Source organism: Coregonus lavaretus, assembly GCF_964263955.1.
Source record: "Coregonus lavaretus genome assembly, contig: HAP1_SCAFFOLD_3872, whole genome shotgun sequence".
Classification (NCBI taxonomy): Eukaryota; Metazoa; Chordata; class Actinopteri; order Salmoniformes; family Salmonidae; genus Coregonus; species Coregonus lavaretus.
In genome coordinates this window covers 20001-41891 of record NW_028161026.1, presented here as the reverse complement: position 1 = coordinate 41891, position 21891 = coordinate 20001, and the positions used below count along the sequence as shown (strand labels likewise).

Below are 21891 nucleotides of genomic sequence, written 5' to 3'. Positions count from 1 at the left end.
ATACTGTATATCCTATTGGTCATTATCTATACTGTATATCCTATTGGTCATTATCTATACTGTATATCCTATTGTGTACATACCAGGCTATTACTTGTTATTATTAATTAGACTCTTTGTTATGGATCTTGAATATTGTACTCTTAGTCTTGAGGGAGCTAGCACACAAGCATTTCACTGCACCTTTTATAGCTGCTGTAAACTGTGTACGTGACTAATACAATTTGGTTTGATTTAGATTTGATACCAATGGGACCAAAACCTTGCAAGGTGTCCCATCTATCCTACAGCTATATATTGAAATGGGCATTGGTCTCTTTTTCTTTAAACTTTACTCTCAGCCTTTCAGCAAGACCCACTGTTTTTATCAGTCAAATTGACCTCACTTAACAGAGTTTAGGACGACTACAGTATATTTTTTTATTTATTTATTTATTTCACCTTTATTTAACCAGGTAAACCAGTTGAGAACAAGTTCTCATTTACAACTGGCCAAGATAAAGCATCTAGACCGGCCAGGCAGTCAGTCTGTCTACAGCAGACTCTCAGCTATAATGAGATCTCAACATGGCCTCTATGAATCACAACATAATCACCCTGTCCATGTCAGTGAACACTACATCTGTCTGCCTGTCTGCCTGTCTGTCTGTCCGTCTGTCTGTCTGTCTGTCTGTCTGTCTGTCTGTCTGTCTGTCTGTCTGTCTGTCTGTCTGTCTGTCTGTCTGTCTGTCTGTCTGTCTGTCTGTCTGTCTGTCTGTCTGTCTGTCTGTCTGTCTGTCTGTCTAACAACTTTAAATGGGCTGCTGAAGTCTGGCTGACAAATTGCTCTCCAGATGTTTTATTCAGCAGTGATGTAGGCCAGGAATTAGTGACTCTGAGAGGCTTCCAGAAAGTTCTCAGGAAAGACTGTAGCTGGTTTTGCTTAGATAGAAGTATGTTATGTAGAACAAACATGCCTCTCTAACATGTAGAATAAGGAATCATGTGAGCCCATCTGTTTGCTCATTTCCTACCACTTTTATTTCCTGATGTCTAGGTCCGCCCCCAAAGCTCCAGCGAATGAAAAGAAGGAGCGTCCTCTGAGCACCATGAGTAGTGAGGCCTCCAACTACACAGGCAGCTCGGACTACGCTACATACCCTAGTAGCCCCGCAGCCAGAGTGAGTTATACACACTCACACTCACACTCACACTCACACTCTCACACACACACACACACACACACACACACTCACACTCACACACACACAAAGGGACAAACTTTAATGATGTAAAGTAGCTGAACAGCAATGTGAGTGTATCGTTTTGCTCATACGCCCTCTTACTCATTTTCAGCCCTCAAGATCCTCCAAAAAAATTCACAACTTTGGGAAGAGATCCAACTCGATACGGAGAAACCCCAATGCAGTGGTCATTAAGAGCAACTGGCTTTACAAACAGGTGAGTGTATGTGGAGGGCTTTATATAACAGTAGAGTCACTACAGTGAATCAGTTTATGAGTAAAGGAGACAGAGATATGAAAAGGCTCCACAGCGTCTACCCCCGAGCCATAAGACTGCCTAACAGTTAATCAAATGGCTACCTGGACTATTTGCATTGACCCCCTTTTTTTACGTTGCTGCTACTCTCTGTTTATTATATATGCATAGTCACTTTACCCCTACCTACATGTATAAATTACCTCAATTACCTCGGCTAACCTGTACCCCCTCACGTTGACTCGGTACCGGTACCCCCTGTATAAAGGTTAAATAAATATAGCCTCGTTATTGTTATTTTATTGTGTTTCTTTTTTTACTTTAGTTTATTTAGCAAATATTTTCTTACTCTGCATTGTTGATTAAGGGCTTGTAAGTAAGCATTTCACGGTAAGGTCTACAACTTTTGTATTCGCCGCATGTGACAAATAAAATGTGATTTGATTTCAAATATAATTTAAAGAAATTATATCATTGTTGTTTTTGTTTATAGGTCGTTATAAATAAAACTTTAGAATAAGGTGCAGAGCGTTCGATTGTTAAATAATTGTTAACTATTTGGTTGTAATATCATCACCTCTTGAAGAGTATAGTCAGAAATACACATTTCAGATTATTCCACATTTAGCTCTATCATCAGAGTTATACAGCAAGTAACTGCATGCTTTTCATGATCAGTAACATCAATTGATCAAGTTATTTCACATGGTGTTAGCTAGAGGGTGTTAGCCAGAGGGTGTTAGCCAGAGGGTGTTAGCCAGAGGGTGTTAGCCAGAGGGTGTTAGCCAGAGGGTGTTAGCAAGAGGGTTTGAGCCAGAGGGTGTTAGCCAGATGGTGTTAGCATATGGTGTGAGCCAGAGGGTGTTAGCCAGAGGGTGAGAGCCAGAGGCTGTTAGCCAGATGGTGTTAGCCAGATGGTGTTAGCCAGAGGGTGTTAGCCAGAGGGTGTTAGCCAGAGGGTGTGAGCCAGAGGGTGTTAGCCAGAGGGTGTGAGCCAGAGGGTGTTAGCCAGAGGGTGTGAGCCAGAGGGTGTTAGCCAGAGGGTGTGAGCCAGAGGGTGTTAGCCAGAGGGTGTGAGCCAGAGGGTGTTAGCCAGATGGTGTTAGCCAGAGGGTTTGAGCCAGAGGGTGTTAGCCAGAGGTTGTTAGCATATGGTGTGAGCCAGAGGGTGTTAGCCAGAGGGTGAGAGCCAGAGGCTGTTAGCCAGAGAGGTCCTTCTGTTCTTTCTTCTTCTTTTACACTAAGACACAAAGCAAGACTGAGCGACAGGACTGCCTCATTTAGCTGATTATGACCAGACACAGTTGTGTGAACACACATAGGGCTCTGTAGCTCAGTTGGTAGAGCATGGCGCTAGCAACCCCAGGGTTGTGGATTCGTTTCCCACGGGGGGCCAGTATGAAAAATTTATGCACTCACTAACTGTAAGTCGCTCTGAATAAGAGCGTCTGCTAAATGACTCAAATGTAAATGTCAAAAGGGCACTCTACAGGGAACAGGGTGTCATTTGGGACGCAGTCCTCATTTTCCTCTCCCAGCCCATGCTGTGTTGCTAGCAGTGTGTGTTCTATCCGACAAACATGACGCTTTGAGAATAGAATGGTACCTCATCCATGAACAGATCAAAGCATCGGCAAGACATTCAGGGAAGGAATGGAATCGCATGGGGAGCCGGGATGGTGGTGGATCATATTATTGGAACAAATACATCTCAATATTGTCATGTTCAAATGCATATACCACCAGGACTGTATACATACATACACTACCAGTCAAAAGTTTGGACACACCTACTCATTCAAGGGTTTTTCTTTCTTTTGTTACTATTTTCTACATTGTAGAATAATAGTGAAGACATCAAAACTATGAAATAACACATATGGAATCATGTAGTAACCAAAAAAGTGTTAAACAAATCAAAATATATTTTATATTTGAGACTCTTCAAATAGCCACCCTTTGCCTTGATGACAGCTTTACACACTCTTGGCATTCTCTCAACCAGCTTCATGAGGTAGTCACCTGGAATGCATTTCAATTAACAGGTGTGCCTTGTTAAAAGTTAATTTGTGGAATTTATTTCCTTCTTAATGCGTTTGAGCCAATCAGTTGTGTTGTGACAAGGTAGGGGGGGTATTCAGAAGATAGCCCTATTTGGTAAAAGACCAAGTCCATACTATGGCAAGAACAGCTCAAATAAGCAAAGAGAAACGACAGTCCATCATTACTTTAAGACATGAAGGTCAGTCAATGCAGAAAATGTCAAGAACTTTTAAAGTTTCTTCAAGTGCAGTCGCAAAAACCATCAAGCGCTATGATGAAACTGGCTCTCATGAGGATCGCCACAGGAATGGAAGACCCAGAGTTACCTCTGCTTCAGAGGATAAGTTCATTAGAGTTACCAGCCTCAGAAATTGCAGCCCAAATAAATGCTTCACAGAGTTCAAGTCACAGACACATCTCAACATCAACTGTTCAGAGGGGACTGTGTGAATCAGGCCTTCTTGGTCGAATTGCTGCAAAGAAACCACTACTGAAGGACTCAATAAGAAGAAGAGACCTGCTTGGGCCAAGAAACACGAGCAATGGACATTAGACCGGTGGAAATGTGTCCTTTGGTCTGGAGTCCAAATTGGAGATTTTTGGTTCCAACCGGCGTGTCTTTGTGAGATGCGGTGTGGGTAAACGGATGATCTCCGCATGTCTATTTCCCACCGTAAAGCATGGAGGAGGAGGTGTGATGGTGTGGGGGTGCTTTGCTGGTAACACTGTCTGTGATTTATTTAGAATTCAAGGCACACTTACCCAGCATGGCTACCACAGCATTCTGCAGCGATACGCCATCCCATCTGGTTTGGGTTTAGTGGGACTGTCATTTGTTTTTCAACAGGACAATGACCCAACACGCTTCCAGGCTGTGTAAGGGCTATTTGACCAAGAAGGAGAGTGATGGAGTGCTGCATCAGATGACCTGGCCTCCACAATCCCCCGACCTCAACCCAATTGAGATGGTTTGGGATGAGTCGGACGACAGAGTGAAGGAAAAGCAGCCAACAAGTGCTCAGCATATGTGGGAACTCCTTCAAGACTGTTGGAAAAGCATTCCAGGTTGAGAGAATGCCAAGCGTGTACAAAGCTGTCATCAAGGCAAAGGGTGGCAATTTGAAGAATTTCAAATATAAACTATATTTTGATTTGTTTAACACTTTTTTGGTTACTACATGATTCCATATGTGTTATTTCATAGTTTTGATGTCTTCACTATTATTCTACAATGTAGAAAAGTATTCAAAATAAAGAAAACCCCTTGAATGAGTAGGTGTGTCCAAACTTTTGACTGGTACTGTATGTTCACCTTAATGAGGGAGAACAGGCTCGTGGTAATGACTGGAGCGGAATTGGTGGAATGGTATCAAATATATCAATCGCATGGTTTCCATTTGTTTGATGCCATCCCATTTGCTCCGTTCCAGCCATTATTATGAGCCGTCCTCCCCTCAGCAGCCTCCACTGGTGTGTATGTGTGTCTGTGAACAATACAGAACAATACAATACAATGCTCCTTGTCTTAGGGGAAGGCTGTTTTCCTTGTAATCACATCTGGAGTGTACAACAGGCCTTTATTTTGTATTCTTTATCTTGTACCACAAACTAAATCCTACGTACCTCTGAACAGCATATGGCTGTCTGGTGATCCTAGAACGAGTGACTCAGCACAAATACTTCCTACTACTGAAAATCTCAACAACGAAGACATTGTCTTTTTATATTTGTTGCTAACCAGCATCAATAAAGTTATTGTCCACAGAAGGTGTGCTAGTTTCTCAACCCTCTCCTTGGGGATCCACAGCCATTCCAAATATTCAACTATTTTATCAAGCCTTGGACCTGTTGAAAGAAAAACTAGTTCAGGGCTACAACAAAAATTGTGAAATATTTTGGGGGTCCCAAATATTTTTTTTGGGGGGGGGTTTATGTCCCCATAAAGACATCGTTTGTTGTGACTGTCTGTTTCTGTGGTCCTTTGTTGTTTCAGGACAGCACGGGGATGAAGCTATGGAAGAAGAGGTGGTTCGTGCTGTCAGATATGTGCCTCTACTACTACAGAGGTTAGTGATGTCCATGTACCTTTATCTAAACACCAAACAGAGATGACAGGCAATATATCAAATTAATTTGATTAATATGAATGTATATTTTTGTGCGGTATTCCAAATGCCTGTATTGCAAGTATATCAACGTTTATTTTAAATTTTTATGAGCGTTTATGTCCGCTTCATTTTGGTCTCATTTCCTTCGCTCCCGTTTACACCAGAGATCTGTATATAATGACGAGATGCTCATGTCTCCGTCCTAACAACGGGGGTCGTTGTCCCAAAGGAGGGAAGGCAGGCGACAAGCTTAGGTCCAAAAAATAAGCCCATAGAAACACATTGGGCTTATTTTGGACAGATTTTGGCGAGAGTGAAACCTCTCGCTTCGTGTCTTCCTCTCTGTTTCCACAGACACACCAAGCCCCTCCCCCTGCCACTCACGCCAACAAAGTTGAGAGATCACTTCTCCCTTTCTGACTGGCGGTTTTTGACTCGCTATTTGCATTTGAGGTTTGGTCCAATAGAATCGGTCATATGGACACCCGAAACACATTGAGACATTATTTTACTGTAATAGAGGAGAAGTTCACCTTTCTAATGATACCCTTTTTATGTCTAAACTCCTCAAATTGCGCTCAGAGCAGACACTAGTAAAACAGGAGTATCAATGAACATTTATTCTGGAATATTAATGCTCAGTTTGTCATGCGCAGCATTGTGGCACCACGTACCACTAACAGCATTTTAGCCACAGACTGTTATACTCGCTGTCTAGTCTGTGTTTTATAAATGTGCAATAAGCATAAAACACAATTATATAAGGAATTGGCAACTCGTTCTCATTCTGAGAAATAAGTACGGCCACTTGATTTCAACATCTGAACAAAGTAGACAGGCTAGCATGCTGTTCAAACAGTTGGAGACGGACAGAAGGGTGTGTTCATAACAATTCAACTGTTTTGAATTATAGATCCAAGTTGGCTAAACTTGAAGTATAAATATTAGCTGGCTACTCACTAGCACGTGGGCTTGTGCTTGAGAAATGGTTTATGTGACCTGTTTATTTTCTATAATTCCTCTACAAGAAGTTAATCATTATTAGTTAATGTGCATTATGCATGGTTCTGGTTAAATTTGTGTTTGTATTTTCATAGACAGACTTGAAAGCCAGATCAGTGATTATTGCAAAAAAAAGCAGGTTAAACTATTTTGATAAAATAATACAATTATGAGTGGGTCTTATGGCTGTGGAAGGCTTATATTTAGCCTAGGTATAATCTCACACACCCTGAATTCATTATAATATATGCAGTGTATTTTACCTTTAAGTGTACAACAAAGCTTATTTAGAGAAAACTAAAAAAAATATTCAAATATGTAAATTGTGAATCTCCCATACATTTGAAAAAATAGAGATAGGATTTTTAGGCCATATCGCCCAGTCTGTACAACCTTGATTCCCTGAAGGCGGGTTTTTCCCATGTTGCATTGGAGTGAACCGACTGAAAGGGAATCTGTGATTTGTGATACAGAAGTGACATTTTGTTCATGGTGTCTTGAATCAATTAACAACAAGGCCTATGGTCACCTGTGGTGTGACTTTCATTGCTTCCTGGTGTTGTGATGCTGCCGTTTAGCCATGTCTCCGTGTTTATAGCAGAGCTTTGTAACGCATGCATGCACACACAGACACACACTCGACAATGGCAGAAGTCAGTCAAGCGCTTCGATGGGGGGGGGGCACAGAGTTCATGACCTCTATGCCAGTCCTTCGCTCTGCCGACCGGGTAAACTCCCCCCTCCCCCCACCCCCCCATGTCTGTCTGGCCACAGCATTTTGCACTGCTCGCCTCCCAGGGTTTTGTCTGTCTGTCAGGGACTGAAAGGGAAAGCGGAGGGAGTGTGACAGGACAGGGGAAGCAGACAGACATCAGAAATAACACAGACTTGTCGTCATAGTGCTCAGCAGAAATGATGTATGTCCACACAAAGAGAGCAGCTATCTGTCTGGATGGGCTCCAGGCCACAGTTACGGCTAGTCTCTAGAGCCAACAGCAGACCAATGCTTGATTCACACTACAGTGCCGTCCCCAATCGTATGGTACTGGCTCTGATATCTTCTTTCTACATTGTCCTTTTGCAGCACAGCTCCAGTAACTATGGTGGATGCGTAACCAGGCCAGCCCAGTACAGCTTGGTTTGGCTCGGCTCGAATTAGTAGTGTGAAAAGGACCTTCTGTACTGTAGCTACTTAACCTGGATCATTGATTTACAGCCAGTGTGGCCTTTTTGGGAGGAGAGAGACTCTCAAACTCTCTCTGAACAGCTGTGTCAATATTTAATGGATCTGACCATTTGTAGAGAGCGAGAGAGAGAGAGAGATTCAGTCAATAGCAGATCAAATGGAGAGCCCAGTTCATAGCTTGCCAGTAGCACACGGAGTGTTCCTGTTCCCTATTGGCTGGACACTATGAGAGAAGGAGGAAGCCCCATTTGAATCATTCTGTTTATGAACAGAAAACCCCCAATCTGGACTGAGAAACTGACACAGATAGAGGGAAAGAGATGATCTTTCCTGCACGCTTCCTTGCCATGGAGTCGTGTAGGACCTCGATGGAGGGCAGGTGGCAGCCGATGACCCAGTCTGCAGACAGGTCAATGCGTCGCAGGCTGCACTTGGAGCGGGCAGACGCAGACTGAAACCAGACGGTGATGTAGGAGGTAAAGATGGACTCAACGAATGATGCGTAAAAAACGGATCAGGATTGACTGATAGATTTTGAGTTTTTTTTCAGCTGCTGCAAGTAGCACCTCAGCTGGTGTGGCTTGTTGACTGCTGTGATGTTGTCCTCCCACTTGAAGTTGTGGGAGACGATGGTCTGCCGGAATTTGGATGATTCAGCCGTGCTAACAGCTGAGCCATCAATCTGAAGTCAACCACCATCTCCACAGTTTTGTATGTGTTGAGTTCCAGGTTATTTTGACTGCGCCAGGCCACCGGTCGGTCGACCTCTCCATGGTACACGGACTCATCACCATCGGTGATGACACTGACCAGAGTGGTGTCATCTGCAAACTTGAGTAGATTGTCAGATGTGTTGTTGAAGGTGCAGTCATTGGTGTAGAGCAGGATCCCCCAAAGTTTTCTGAGCAACAAAAAAAACAAAACAAGTTATTTTATTGAATTGTTTTAAATTGTTGGACATAAAATAGTGTAAAAACACCAGGAAATCAGCTCCAAGTGATTTTAATTTGGGAAATCCTTTCCAAAGTATTCCCATGCATAATAGAGAGATATACACTGAGTGTACAAAACATTAGGAACACCTGCTCTTTCCATGACATAGACTGACCAGGTGAATCCAGGTGAAAGCTATGATCCCTTATTGATGTCACTTGTTAAATCCACTTCAATCAGTGTAGATGAAGCAGAGACAGGTTAATGAAGGATTGTTAAGCCTTGAGGCAATTGAGACATGGATTGTGTAAGTGTGCCATTCAGAGGGTGAATGGGCAAGACAAAAGATTTAAGTGCCTTTGAACGGGGCATGGTAGTAGGTGCCAGGCCAACTGGTTTGTGTCAAGAACTGCAATGCTGCTGGGTTTTTCACGCTCAACAGTTTCCTGTGTGGATCAAGAATGGTCCATCACCCAAAGGATATCCAGCCAACTGTGGGAAGCATTGGCATCAACATGGGTCCATGCCCTGACAAATTGAAGCTGTTCTGATGGCAAAAAGGGTGGTGGGGGGGGTGCACAACTAAATATTAGGAAGGTGTTCCTAATGTATGGTATACTCAGTGTACGTGATCGTATACAATGTAAGCAAGGTTCAAAATTATTATGTTTTAGTCAAATATATCTCTTTGGGCTTCTTGGGGTAAATTTGCAGTCTACAAATTATTTGTAATTATGTTCTGGCCACCGGACCATCTGCTCAAGAAAAAATCGTCACGCGACTGAATCTAGTTGATGATCCCTGGTGTAGAGTGAGTAGAGGTGAGAGCACGAATCCTTGCGTTGCTCCAGTGCTGCAGGATAAAGAGTCCGAAATAAGTTTTCCCAGCTTCACGTGTTGCACGCTGTTGGTCAGGAAGTCAGTGATCCACTGACAGATGGAGCTGGACACGTTCAGCTGGGAGAGTTTGTGTGTTGTAGCAGTTCTGGGATGACGGTATTAAATGCGGAGCTAAAGTACACAAACAATATCCTTGCATGTGTCTTTGTGTTATCGAGGTGTTTGAGGATGTAGTGTAGATAACGTTACATCAAACACAATGAAGCCTTTGAACAGCAGCAGGTCATATCCTGACATACAGTATGGCATGCGTCCCAAATGGCTCCTTATTCCATACATAGTGCACTACGGGCCCTTGTCAAATGTGTGACTGCATGTGTTAGTGAATAAATCAGAGGAGAGCCCGGAGGGGGAGGAAGGTTGGAGAGGAGGCGGAGGGATGGAGAGAGAGAAAGACTATGACTATGGCTTTGACTATGTACAGACTCAGTGAGCATAGCCTTGCTATTGAGAAAGGCCGCCGTAGGCAGACCTGGCTCTCAAGAGAAGACAGGCTATGTGCACACTGCCCACAAAATGAGGTGGAAACTGAGCTGCACTTCCTAACCTCCTGCCAAATGTATGGCCATATTAGAGACACATATTTCCCTCAGATTACAGCGATCCACAAAGAATTCGAAAACAAACCCAATTTTGATAAACTCCCTTATCTACTGGGTGAAAAACCACAGTGTGCCATCACAGCTGCAATATTTGTAACCTGTTGCCACAAGAAAAGGGCAACCAGTGAAGAACAAATACAACCCATATTTATGTTTATTTATTTTCCCATTTGTACTTTAACTATTTGCACATTGTTACAACACTGTATATATACATAATATGACATTTGAAATGTCTTTATTCTTTTGAAACTTCTGAGTGTAATGTTTACTGTTAATATTTATTGTTTATTTCACTTTTGTTTACTATCTACTTCACTTGCTTTGGCAATGTTAACACACGTTTCCCATGCCAATAAAGCCCTTAAATTGAAATTGAAATTGAATTGAATTGAAAGAGGCTGAGAGGGAGAGAATGGTAGAACAGGCTGGAGGAAACAAATCCATCCTGGAGCCTCTCAGTGGGAGCTGAAGGACAGCCAGCCTTATTCCTACTTCCTTTTCTGTATGGTATGGTACCAACTAGAGGTCACACAGAGTTCAGCTACCTCACCTTCTCCACGTCTCAGCCTCGCTCTACATACAAACTACTCAAAAGGAAGTCTCAACCCTATCTCAACTTTCTCTCACTCTCCCTCCCTCTTTCTTTCTTTCTTTCTTTCTTTCTTTCTTTCTTTCTTTCTTTCTTTCTTTCTTTCTTTCTTTCTTTCTTTCTTTCTTTCTTTCTTTCTTTCTTTCTTTCTTTCTTTCTTTCTCTCTTTCTTTCTCTCTTTCTTTCTGTCTCTTTCTCGCTCTCTAAACTCTCTCCATAGCACACCCTGTAACACTTTAAAAACTAGCCATGGTTGTGTTGCAATGCGGAGCCCCTGACCGTGTTGTTCTTTTGCATAACTGTCTTAGTTTGAATTGTGTTTGTTTATTTGTTTGTTCAATGATTCAGTGTGGAGACTTGAGCAACAGCCCCTGTAGGCTGGGTGGATGTGGTCGAGGGTGGTAGCATCTAGGCTTCCTGTAGCTTGTGCCTCACAGAAAACACACACAACACACACGTCCACTTCCACCCAGTATGGTCTCTCAGCTGGACTTAATAAGGCTTAGTGAGAGTTATCTCTCTGCTGGAGTTGAATCAATGGACAGATGCTAATCTCTTTCCTCCCTGTCACTGGGTCCTGTTGTTCTCTTCTCTTCTGACCAGGACTGTTGCTGACTTGTTTATATGGGGACAACCGCAGCATTCCTTTCTTTTTCCTGGTGTTTCTCTCAGCTATGTACATGTTGTGTCAGGATGTTTTGTTCTTGTACAGATTTGTTATTAGCCTGGTCCCACATCAGTTTTTTTTTTTTTTTTTTTTTTGGGGTGGGGGGGTGGGGGGGGGGGTTAGATCAGCTTTAATATTGCAGATAGATTGTAACTTCCATCAATGTAATTGTCAGCATCACTTCCAATCCCCCATGTTTTTTTTCTCTCACAAATATATACAGTTGAAGTCTGAAGTTTACATACACTTAGGTTGGAGTCATTAAAACTCGTTTTTTCAACCACTCCACAAATGTCTTGTTAACAAACTATAGTTTTGGCAAGACGGTTAGGACATCTACTTTGTGCAGTCAGGTTTATAGGCCTCCTTGCTCGCACACGTTTTTCAGTTCTGCCCACAAATGTTCTATAAGATTGAGGTCAGGGCTTTGTGATGGCCACTCCAATAGCTTGACATTGTTGTCCTTAAGCCATTTTGCCACAACTTTGGAAGCATGCTTGGTGTCATTGTCCATTTGGAAGACCCATTTGCGACCAAGCTTTAACTTCCTGACTGATGTCTTGAGATGTTGCTTCAATATATCCACATAATTTTCCTTCCTCATGATGCCATCTATTTTATGAAGTGCACCAGTCCCTCCTGCAGAAAAGCACCCCCACAGCATGATGCTGCCACCCCCGTGCTTCACGGTTGGGATGGTGTTCTTCGGCTTGCAAACCGTAGTCTGGCTTTTTTATGGCGGTTTTGGAGCAGTGGCTTCTTCCTTGCTGAGCGGCCTTTCAGGGAATGTCGATATAGGACTTGTTTTACTGTGGATATAGATACTTTTGCACCTGTTTCCTCCAGCATCTTCACAAGGTCCTTTGCTGTTGTTCAGATGTAGCTCAATTGGTCCTCTGTAGCTCAATTGGTAGAGCATGGCGCTTGTAACGCCAGGGTAGTGGGTTCAATCCCCGGGACCACCCATACGTAGAAATGTATGCACACATGACTGTAAGTCACTTTGGATAAAAGCATCTGCTAAATGACATATTAATGAACGTGGTACCTTCAGGCATTTGGAAATTGCTCCCAAGGATGAACCAGACTTGTTGAGGTCCACCATTTTTTTTCTGAGTTCTTGGCTGATTTCTTTTGATTTTCCCATGATGTCAAGCAAAGAGGCACTGAGTTTGAAGGAGGCCTTGAAATAGATCCACAGGTACACCTCCAATGGACTCAAATTATGTAAATTAGCCTGTCAGAAGCTTCTAAAGGCATGACATCATTTTCTGGAATTTTCCAAGCTGTTTAAAGGCACAGTCAACTTTGTGTATGTAAACTTTTGACCCACTGGAATTGTGATACAGTGAAATAATCTGTCTGTAAACAATTGTTGGAAAAATTACTTGTGTCATGCACAAAGTAGATGTCCTAACCGACTTGCCAAAACTATAGTTTGTTAACAAGACATTTGTGGAGTGGTTGAAAAACGAGTTTTAATGACTCCAACCTAAGTGTATGTAAACTTCCGACTTCAACTGTATATACATATAAATACATATACATACATATATATACATATGCTTTAAAAATAGATATTTCCATTTACTTTCCAACCCCACCACCCCTTCCCTAATTGGAGTAAACTAGTGAACAACAATGCTTAGGCCTCTACTTCCAGCTTATACATACTATATACATTTTATGGACACAGTCAATTTTACAACAATTCTATGTTGTTTGTTTTTACTCCCGAACTTCCTCTACCCTGAACCTCTCAGATCATTTTCATGATGTCCATCCGGTTTGCTTCTATATGCCAAATCTCTCCAACTGTGCTCCTTCACAAAAGCTCTCAACCTATAACCTATATTCTTATTATGGACACAGCATGCCCTACATTAGTTATCTTGCTGTTTTTAGTTGTTGTTAGTTGTTATTAGTCCCATCCTTCAGCTCCATTCAACACCTCCCATCTATGTCTTAACACCATCCATATTGGATTTCTATTTTCCATATATTTCTCAACTGTAATGTGATGTTTCACAAAAGTTCTGAACCCTTCTATTGTCATTGTTTCTACAGATTGTAAATTGAAAATAAACATTTTTGCTAAAAGTATTATTATATTATTGATCGATTGACTATGACTTTTCAGATCACCCAGTAGTGCTATCCGCAGGGTTAGCTCCAGGTAAATATTGCAATCCTTCAGCCATTCCTGGACCTGTGACCAAAAACAAGCCACAAATAGACAGTATCAAAACAAATGATCTAGTGAATCGGTCTCTTCGCAGCAAAATCTGCAGAGCTGGGAAGATTGTATCCCCCATATAAATAATATTCTATTGGTAGCAAGAATTTTGTATAATAATTTAAATTGAACAATTCTAAGTTTTGAATCCGGCGTCGTTTTGTGTATCAGTTCATAAACACTATGCCATGGAATCGGCACGTCAAAAATCTCTTCCCAACTATTTTGCAATCTATATGGGACGGCTGTCAATCCTTTGGTCCCACATCTGTCTGTGTTGTAAAGCTAACCGTTCATTGGGACACAAGACCGCACAAACAGATGTGGGACCAGGCTAGAGTTCCATAGATTCTGGGATGGGGGATTGAACATGGGGTTGAACTTGTCACATGAAGTCCTGTAATACGTCACATAAGCCCTCTAATACTCATTTTGCTATGAACAGTCTTAAAAGACATTTCAAACATGTAGGACCTTGGTAGTTTGAACTATCCTTATGACCTAATCCTCCTGTTCAGGAAGAGGTTAACCTTACCTTAATCACCTAATCTTCCTGTTCAGGAAGAGGGATCTGTTTCACAGCAACAGTAGCTGCTATATATAAAAAAAAAAACTTCTGAAGAAGGTTAAACGATGTTCTGCATAGGAAATGCAACTCATGTTTGTTTCCGGTTTTTATTTTCTTCAGATGAGAAAGAGGAGGGTATCCTCGGCAGCATCCTCCTGCCTAGCTTTCATATATCTATGCTGTCTGTCGACGACCACATCAACAGGAAATATGCCTTCAAGGTCAGTACTCACTGCATGTTTTCATCCTTTTGTCAAACTGTTGATGCTTTTTATTTTGATGTCTGAGATTCCAGAGCTAAGAGGAAAGAAGTGAGAGATGCATTAGAAGGTGGAAAGTTGGTTCGATTTAACTTTTAAAAAACAAGAAAAGAGGGAGGAAAAAAAAATAGGGGGGGGGGGGGAGAGAGAACGAGCAAGAGTCAGTCAAGGACAAATAAAGCTGTTGTGTCTGGCTTGTGCTGCTACTGCTTTAAAGACCCAATGCAGCCATTTTTATCTCAATGTCAAGTCATTTCTGGGCAACAATTTAGTACCTTACTGTGATTGTTTTAAATTAAAATGGTCAAAAAGAAACATAAATAGCTACTTAGCAAAGAGTAATTTCTCAAGGAAGAATTTAGCTTGGAGTCTGGGAGTGGTCTGAGTGAGGGGCCTAATTGGACGAGCCTAATGGGAGGGATATGTAACCTGAAAACTAGCTGTTATTTGCAGAGAGGTTTGAAACTCTTTTTTTTATTGGTCTATTAATTTATACCGCCTGGTGATATCGCCAGGCAGGCCAAAACTCCATCCAACCAAAACAGGCTGCAATTTCAGGCGGTCTTTTCAAACATCTCTTACACTAAAACGGCATTATCATCATTTTCACAATTTCACAGTATTTTTCCAACCTCATAGTGTGGAAATATATACTGAGTGTACAGAACATTAAGAACACCTTCCTGATATTGAGTTGCACGCCCCCCTTTTGCCCTTAGAACAGTCTTAATTAATCGGGCCATGGACTCTACAAGGTGTCGAAAGCGTTCCACAGGGATGCTGGCCCATGTTGACTCCAATGCTTCCCCCAGACGTGTCAAGTTGTCTGGATGTCCTTTGGGTGAAACTGTTGAGAGTGAAAAACCCAGCAGCGTTGCAGTTCTTCACTCAAACCGGTGCGCCTGGCACCTACTACCATACCCCGTTCAAAGGCACTTAAATATTTTGTCTTGCCCATTCACCCTCTGAATGGCACTCATACCCAATCCATGTCTCAATTGTCTCAAGGCTTAAACATCTTTATTTAACCTGTCTCCTCCCCTTCATCTACACTAATTGAAGTGGATTTAACAAGGGACATCAATAAGGGATCATAACTTTCACCTGGATTCACCTGGTCCGTCTATGTCATGGAAAGAGGTGTTCTTTATGTTTTGTACACTTAGTGTATATAAAACAGAGGAAAATATTGTTTTTGTCTGCACTCGGCCTTTAAGCATTGTTAGTAAGCTAAGAGTTTAGTCAGGGTTAGGGTTGCAAAGGGAGGGTATACAGTGCATTCGGAAAGTATTTAGACCTCTTGACTTTTTCATCATTTTGTTACGTTACAGCCTTAAGTCTGAAATTGATTAAATAGTTTTTTTTTCCCCCTCATCAATCTACACACAATACCCCATAATGACTAAGCAAAAACAGGTTTTTAGAAATTTTTGCAAATGTATTACAAATTAAAAACATATATAAGTATTCAGACCCTTTACTCAGTACTTTGTTGAAGCACCTTTGGCAGCTCTATGTACTTTGCTCTGTTCATCTTTCTCTCGATCCTGACTAGTCTCCCAGTCCCTGCCGCTGAAAAACATCCCCACAGTAGGATGCTGCCACCACCATGCTTCACCGTAGGGATGGTGCCAGGTTTCCTCCAGACATGACGCTTGGCATTCAGGCCAAAGAGTTCAATATTGGTTTCATCATACCAGAGAATCCTGTTTCTCATGGTCTGAGAGTCCTTTAGGTGCTTTTTGGCAAACTCCAAGCCGACTGTCATGTGCTTTTTTACTGAGGAGTGGCTTCCGTCTGGTCACTCTACCATAAAGGCCTGATTGGTGGAGTGCTGCAGAGCTGGTTGTCCTTCTGGAAGGTTATCCCATCTCCACAGAGGAACTCTAGAGCTCTGTCAGAGTGGCTATCGGGTTCTTGGTCACCTCCCTGACTAAGGCCCTTCTCCACCGATTGCTCAGTTTGGCCGGGCGGCCAGCTCTAGGAAGAGTCTTGGTGGTTCCAAACTTCTTCCTTTTAGAATGATGGAGGCCACTGTGTTCTTGGGGGCCTTCAATGCTGCAGAAACGTTTTGGTACCCTTCCCCAGATATGTGCCTCGACACAATCCTGTCTCGGAGCTCTACGGACAATTCCTTCGACCTCATGGCTTGGTTTTTGCTCTGACATGCACTGTCAACTGTGGGACCTTATATAGACAGGTGTGTCCCTTTCCAAATCATTGTCCAATCAATTGAATTTACCACAGGTGGACTCCAATCAAGTTGTAGAAACATCTCAAGGACGATCAATGGAATCAGGATGCACCTGAGCTCAATTTCAAGTCTAATTTTTTTTTTTTTTACATTTGCAAACATTTCTAAAAACCTGTTTTCGCTTTGTCATTATGGGGTATTGTGTGTAGATTGATGAGGACTTTTATTTATTTAATCTATTTTAGAATAAGGCTGTAACGTAACAAAATGTGGAAAAAGTAAAGGGGTCTGAATACTTTCCAAATGCACTGTATTACTGGAAACTTTCAGAGTTTACCAGTGAACTGCCAGAATTTTGGTATCTTTAAGGATTTTATGTAATCTATCACAAGACATCTAGTGGCCCGTTTGGGTACTTCAGATTATCACAGGTGTCTGTAATTATCTCTGGCCTTATCGCATGTAAAATATATGAAATAGTTAAATAAGATGATTTTAAAATAAAAAATAGAATGACAAAAGCTGTAAAACATCATCCTAAATATAAACCATCAACTTAGTGAATACCATGTGGTGTTTAATATGAGGGGTTCAGCATGAATATCCTTTACAAGTTTATCTATTTTCTATTTATCAATGTCAGTATGTATTTGTTGTCAATGTTTTGGCATCAAACTGGTGGCAGTTGTGAAAAAAATCAATAGTTGGACGAGTTGCAGAGTTAATATAAAAATAATGCCATTGTTGATTAGATGCTTTTTTCATTAATCAGGCTATATTCTTTTGAACCATATGGTCTATCCACTAGAAACTCATGGACAATAAACAATTGAATACTATATATTAATAAAACATATTTTAAGTTATTCAAGTATAAATGACCAAAGTTCCAATAGATTGTTCTGTTAATTACCTAAATGACTTTAGTAAATTACCGGTAGCTTTGCAACCCTCGTCTGGGTCAAAGAGAGGAAAAATAAGGCTTGTTTTTGGCATGTACTGCTACTGCTTTAAGCATGGTTAGTAAGCAGCAGAAGCTACAGCATTATGTTTCACTCCAATAGCCTCAAGAGTCCCAGCGGCAACCAGTTGTATTTCATAGTCCCCGTGTAGCTCAGTTGGTAGAGCACGGCGCTTGCAACGCCAGGGTTGTGGGTTCGTTTCCCACCGGGGGACCAGTATGAAAAATGTATGCACTGTAAGTCGCTCTGGATAAGAGCGTCTGCTAAATGACTTAAAATGTAATTTTAATGGCGTCTCTCTCGGTGCTGTGGCTTTGCTCTCTGGTCTGGTTCCTTTACAAAGCCAGAGGGAGGGAGAGACGAGGGTTCGGCTCAGCCCTGCCAAGCAGCGCAGCCACACACAGACGCCCAGGAGTCTGCCCGAGCTTGGTCTCTCGAACCGACCACACAGACTGAGTTTCCATCTCCTCAGAGAAAGAAGGGGGAGAGAGAGAGATGAGGGAGAGGAGGAAGAAACAAGAGCTGTAGTTCTAAGGAATAATAATTAGAGCAACATTTCACATAATGCAAAAAGGAAATGTGATGACGCCAACTCGGCTGTATGGCAGTCATGTTAAAAGGTGCAAATTGGATTTTCACAGGTGAAAGTTTTTCACCTGTGAAAAGGCAAATTCCATCTTCAATTCACATGTGAGGTGAAAACATGTTATTCTCCTCACATGTTAAAGGGTAGGTAGCATAAACGTAATCACATGTAACATATCGATTTGCATTAGAATACGCATCAAAAGTCCCAATGCAAAGTTACACCTTACCTTTCAATTTTTTCGAGTTATTACATAAAACTGATCAGAATTTTTTTTTAAATGCCGAAAGTCAAGGAAGAGCCAAGGAGAGGCCTTCAGAGGGAGAGGCCGTTTCACCGGCCCGAGGGAGGGTCAGCTAATCCAATAGCGATATAGTGAAGTAAATCCACATTTAATTTACCCGGTTTATCTCCCGTCATTGCTGACACACGTGACGTACCGGTATGTCGGCAGGAAGTAGAGGTTGCAGGCTTCACATTCACCCTTAGCACAGCACCTGGTTTCAGTCAGTCTCGTTCCAAATCCTGCCTTCCAGTAGTTATGCTAAGCCATCGAAGTCCTTCGGGGTGAAATGAGCATCGCATAACAGTAGACGTGCGCACATTTCCCATACTCCAATCCGCTCGCTTCAAACCGGATAAACCGGTCCCACTTCGAAGCTAGCGTCTGGTTTTTGGGCCACAAATTAGTCGTAACCCCGTCCTTGTGGATATTACTGCACTAGCTACAAACAACGGAAAAGTACTACATCGCTCACTCGCTTGACAACCACTACCAAACGCACAGGGGAAGAGGAGATGCAGTTTTCCCGCATTAATTTATATGGTTTCTTCTTCTTGGATGTACGTAGTAGCTCACCAGCGCCAACACTTGGTTTGGAATGTAATTACATGCTAGCATGGCTAGAAGCTAACGCTAGCCAGCTGGAACTAGCTTGGTGACGTTGAGAAATAGTACATTGTGGGTAGTTCTGAAGCTATCCGGAAATACGTTAATAAATATGTAATTAAACATAATTAACCAGATCGTGACTACAACTAAGTTACTAAGTCTTTGTGACCAAGCTGTGTCGTTACATTGGTGAGTAAAAATGCTTCCTTCCCTTTAAACTTTCCATAATCCTGTCTCTTGTGGCGAACATGGCAATTTCATAAAGCCCCTTATTCCTCACTGACTGTTGTTACAAATGACTTTGTGGATAGCAAAGGAATGCCTGTCTTTTGTTTGTCAGGCTCTGGTAAACAGGATATTGGGAAAAGGATTACTCATTCAATATGTTCTTGTCTGTCTCGCTGTGTTTCTCTCTCTGCTGTCTTCTACGCACACACTAACAATGCCTTGGTTTGTCTATTGTGAGCGGATCTTGAGTGAGGAGAATCGGCTGCCTGTTTACCAGTCCAAGTGTTGCATGGTAAGTCCTGAGTCCTGATTCCATATTAGTGGTATGCAAATCTTATGGGTTTAGATAGCCTACATAGGTGATGGTTGTGTGGATATCCACAGCCCACTGATTCTCACACACTTCACCTGGTGTCAGCCAGGATTTTTCTCTCCCAAAATATACATCTGCTCAAGCAGGGAGGATATGAACTAGTCACTGATGCTGTCAAAACAAATGAACAGCGGTCCTTAAGAAGTACATGAAGATGTATGTCACAACCTTCATTTATAGTGAGGGTGCTAGGTTAAAGAACGTTTAAAAGGAGAGGGAATTGCCACCCCAGGCCAAACATAGACTGATCTGACTACAGTGTTGGCTTTAGAAACTCGATGAAGTCAGGGTTAAAGAGACCACATCCCAGTTGAGTCAACTAACCGGCTGCGTTCTCTCTCTCTCCCTCTTCCAGGTAACCCTCTCTTCTCTTCGACTCTGATCTGGCAGGCGACACATCCCAACATGCGGACGTACTACTTTTGCACAGATGCAGCCAAAGACATGGAGTCATGGATGAAGGTGATGACAGACGCTGCCCTGGTGCACTCCGAGCCTGTCAAGAGGTTTGTATTCAATCAATCAATTAATCAATCAATCAATCAATCAAACAGATGCTTTGTTTCCCATTCAGTCAAGATGTCTGTACTGAGTAGTATCAAAACAGAGACACTATTTCCCATTCATATGAGCTGCGATGCTCATATTGTCTTAAAAGGCAATTTAGCAACTGAAGTGGGAGGAATAGATTGATTAGATTTAATATGAGTGTTTGAACGGTGGGAACCTCCATGATAGAAATATGAAGGAGCTGTTCTGTTTAACGTTTACTTATCTTCTCTTTTTTGTTGTTTGACCTCTGTTAATGGCGCTCCTCATGTTGTTTAGGGAAGAGTCTCATCGACCTCAGCATATTCCAGTCCTCTAGAGGGCTACAGAAACACTGGCGCTACACTGTTACATAACCTGGCTGTTGTCAAATTCTTAATAGGGGGAGGAGAACTCTCTCTGTGTGTGTTTGTGTGTGTGTGTGTGTGTGTGTCCTGGATGCACGATGCAGGTGTAGCATGAAGGATGCACAAGCTGTACTGTGTGTGTGTGTGTACATATGCGTGCGTGTGTGTGCGTGTGTGTGTGTGTGTGTGTGTGTGTGTGTGTGTGTGTGTGTGTGTGTGTGTGTGTGTGTGTGTGTGTGTGTGTGTGATAGATGCGTCATGTGGGGGGATGATGGGGATTCAGAGTGAAATAAGTCACCTGGCAACCTGCCTTCACTACACGGGTGAGCAGCGTGTGTGTGTCTACATGACGAACAGAGAGGAGGCCTCTAAACAGTGAGTGTTTTTTAATTCATCTGGTTAGCTAAATGAACAGGTGACACTGGAACAACGCTGCTGCCAAAACACTCTCTAGTCTTTTACTTTTTTCATACAAGAGCAAGTCTCCCCTACCAAAATGAGACAAAACTGCATGAATAGAAGTTAAATACAAATACCCATCTCATTTCAATACAAATATTAATCTCATCTCATTTAAATACTAATACTAATCTAATTTCATGCTCACTGTACCATTTCCCTTCTTGTCTTTCTTACTTAAAACCTGATGGGTAGTTGGATACAGTCTTAGAACCCCCAGAAGAAAGCAACATAACATTCTGATGGGTAGTTGGATACAGTCTTAGAACCCCCAGAAGAAAGCAACATAACATTCTGATGGGTAGTTGGATACAGTCTTAGAACCCCCAGAAGAAAGCAACATAACATTCTGATGGGTAGTTGGATACAGTCTTAGAACCCCCAGAAGAAAGCAACATAACATTCTGATGGGTAGTTGGATACAGTCTTAGAACCCCCAGAAGAAAGCAACATAACATTCTGATGGGTAGTTGGATACAGTCTTAGAACCCCCAGAAGAAAGCAACATAACATTCTGATGGGTAGTTGGATACAGTCCTAGAACCCCCAGAAGAAAGCAACATAACATTCTGATGGGTAGTTGGATTCAGTATTAGAACCCCACAGAAGAAAGCAACATAACATTCTGATTGGTAGTTGGATACAGTCTTAGAACCCCCCAGAAGAAAGAAACATAACATTCTGATGGGTAGTTGGATACAGTCTTAGAACCCTCCAGAAGAAAG

At 42.1% G+C, this 21891-nt stretch overlaps 1 protein-coding gene across 1 annotated transcript in view; it reads left to right on the top strand.

Moving 5' to 3' along the window:
* Positions 1 to 1028: 1028 nt before the first annotated feature.
* Positions 1029 to 21891, top strand: part of LOC311121188 (pleckstrin homology domain-containing family A member 5-like) — a gene marked incomplete at both ends in the record, with an annotated part of 40373 nt that continues 19510 nt past the window's right edge. Inside the window, 5 exons of the mRNA XM_084195709.1 lie at positions 1029 to 1160; positions 1336 to 1440; positions 5516 to 5588; positions 14437 to 14537; positions 20202 to 20317. Of these exons, the coding sequence (XP_084051835.1) occupies positions 1029 to 1160; positions 1336 to 1440; positions 5516 to 5588; positions 14437 to 14537; positions 20202 to 20317 (527 nt within the window). The remainder of the gene's footprint in view (positions 1161 to 1335; positions 1441 to 5515; positions 5589 to 14436; positions 14538 to 20201; positions 20318 to 21891) is intronic.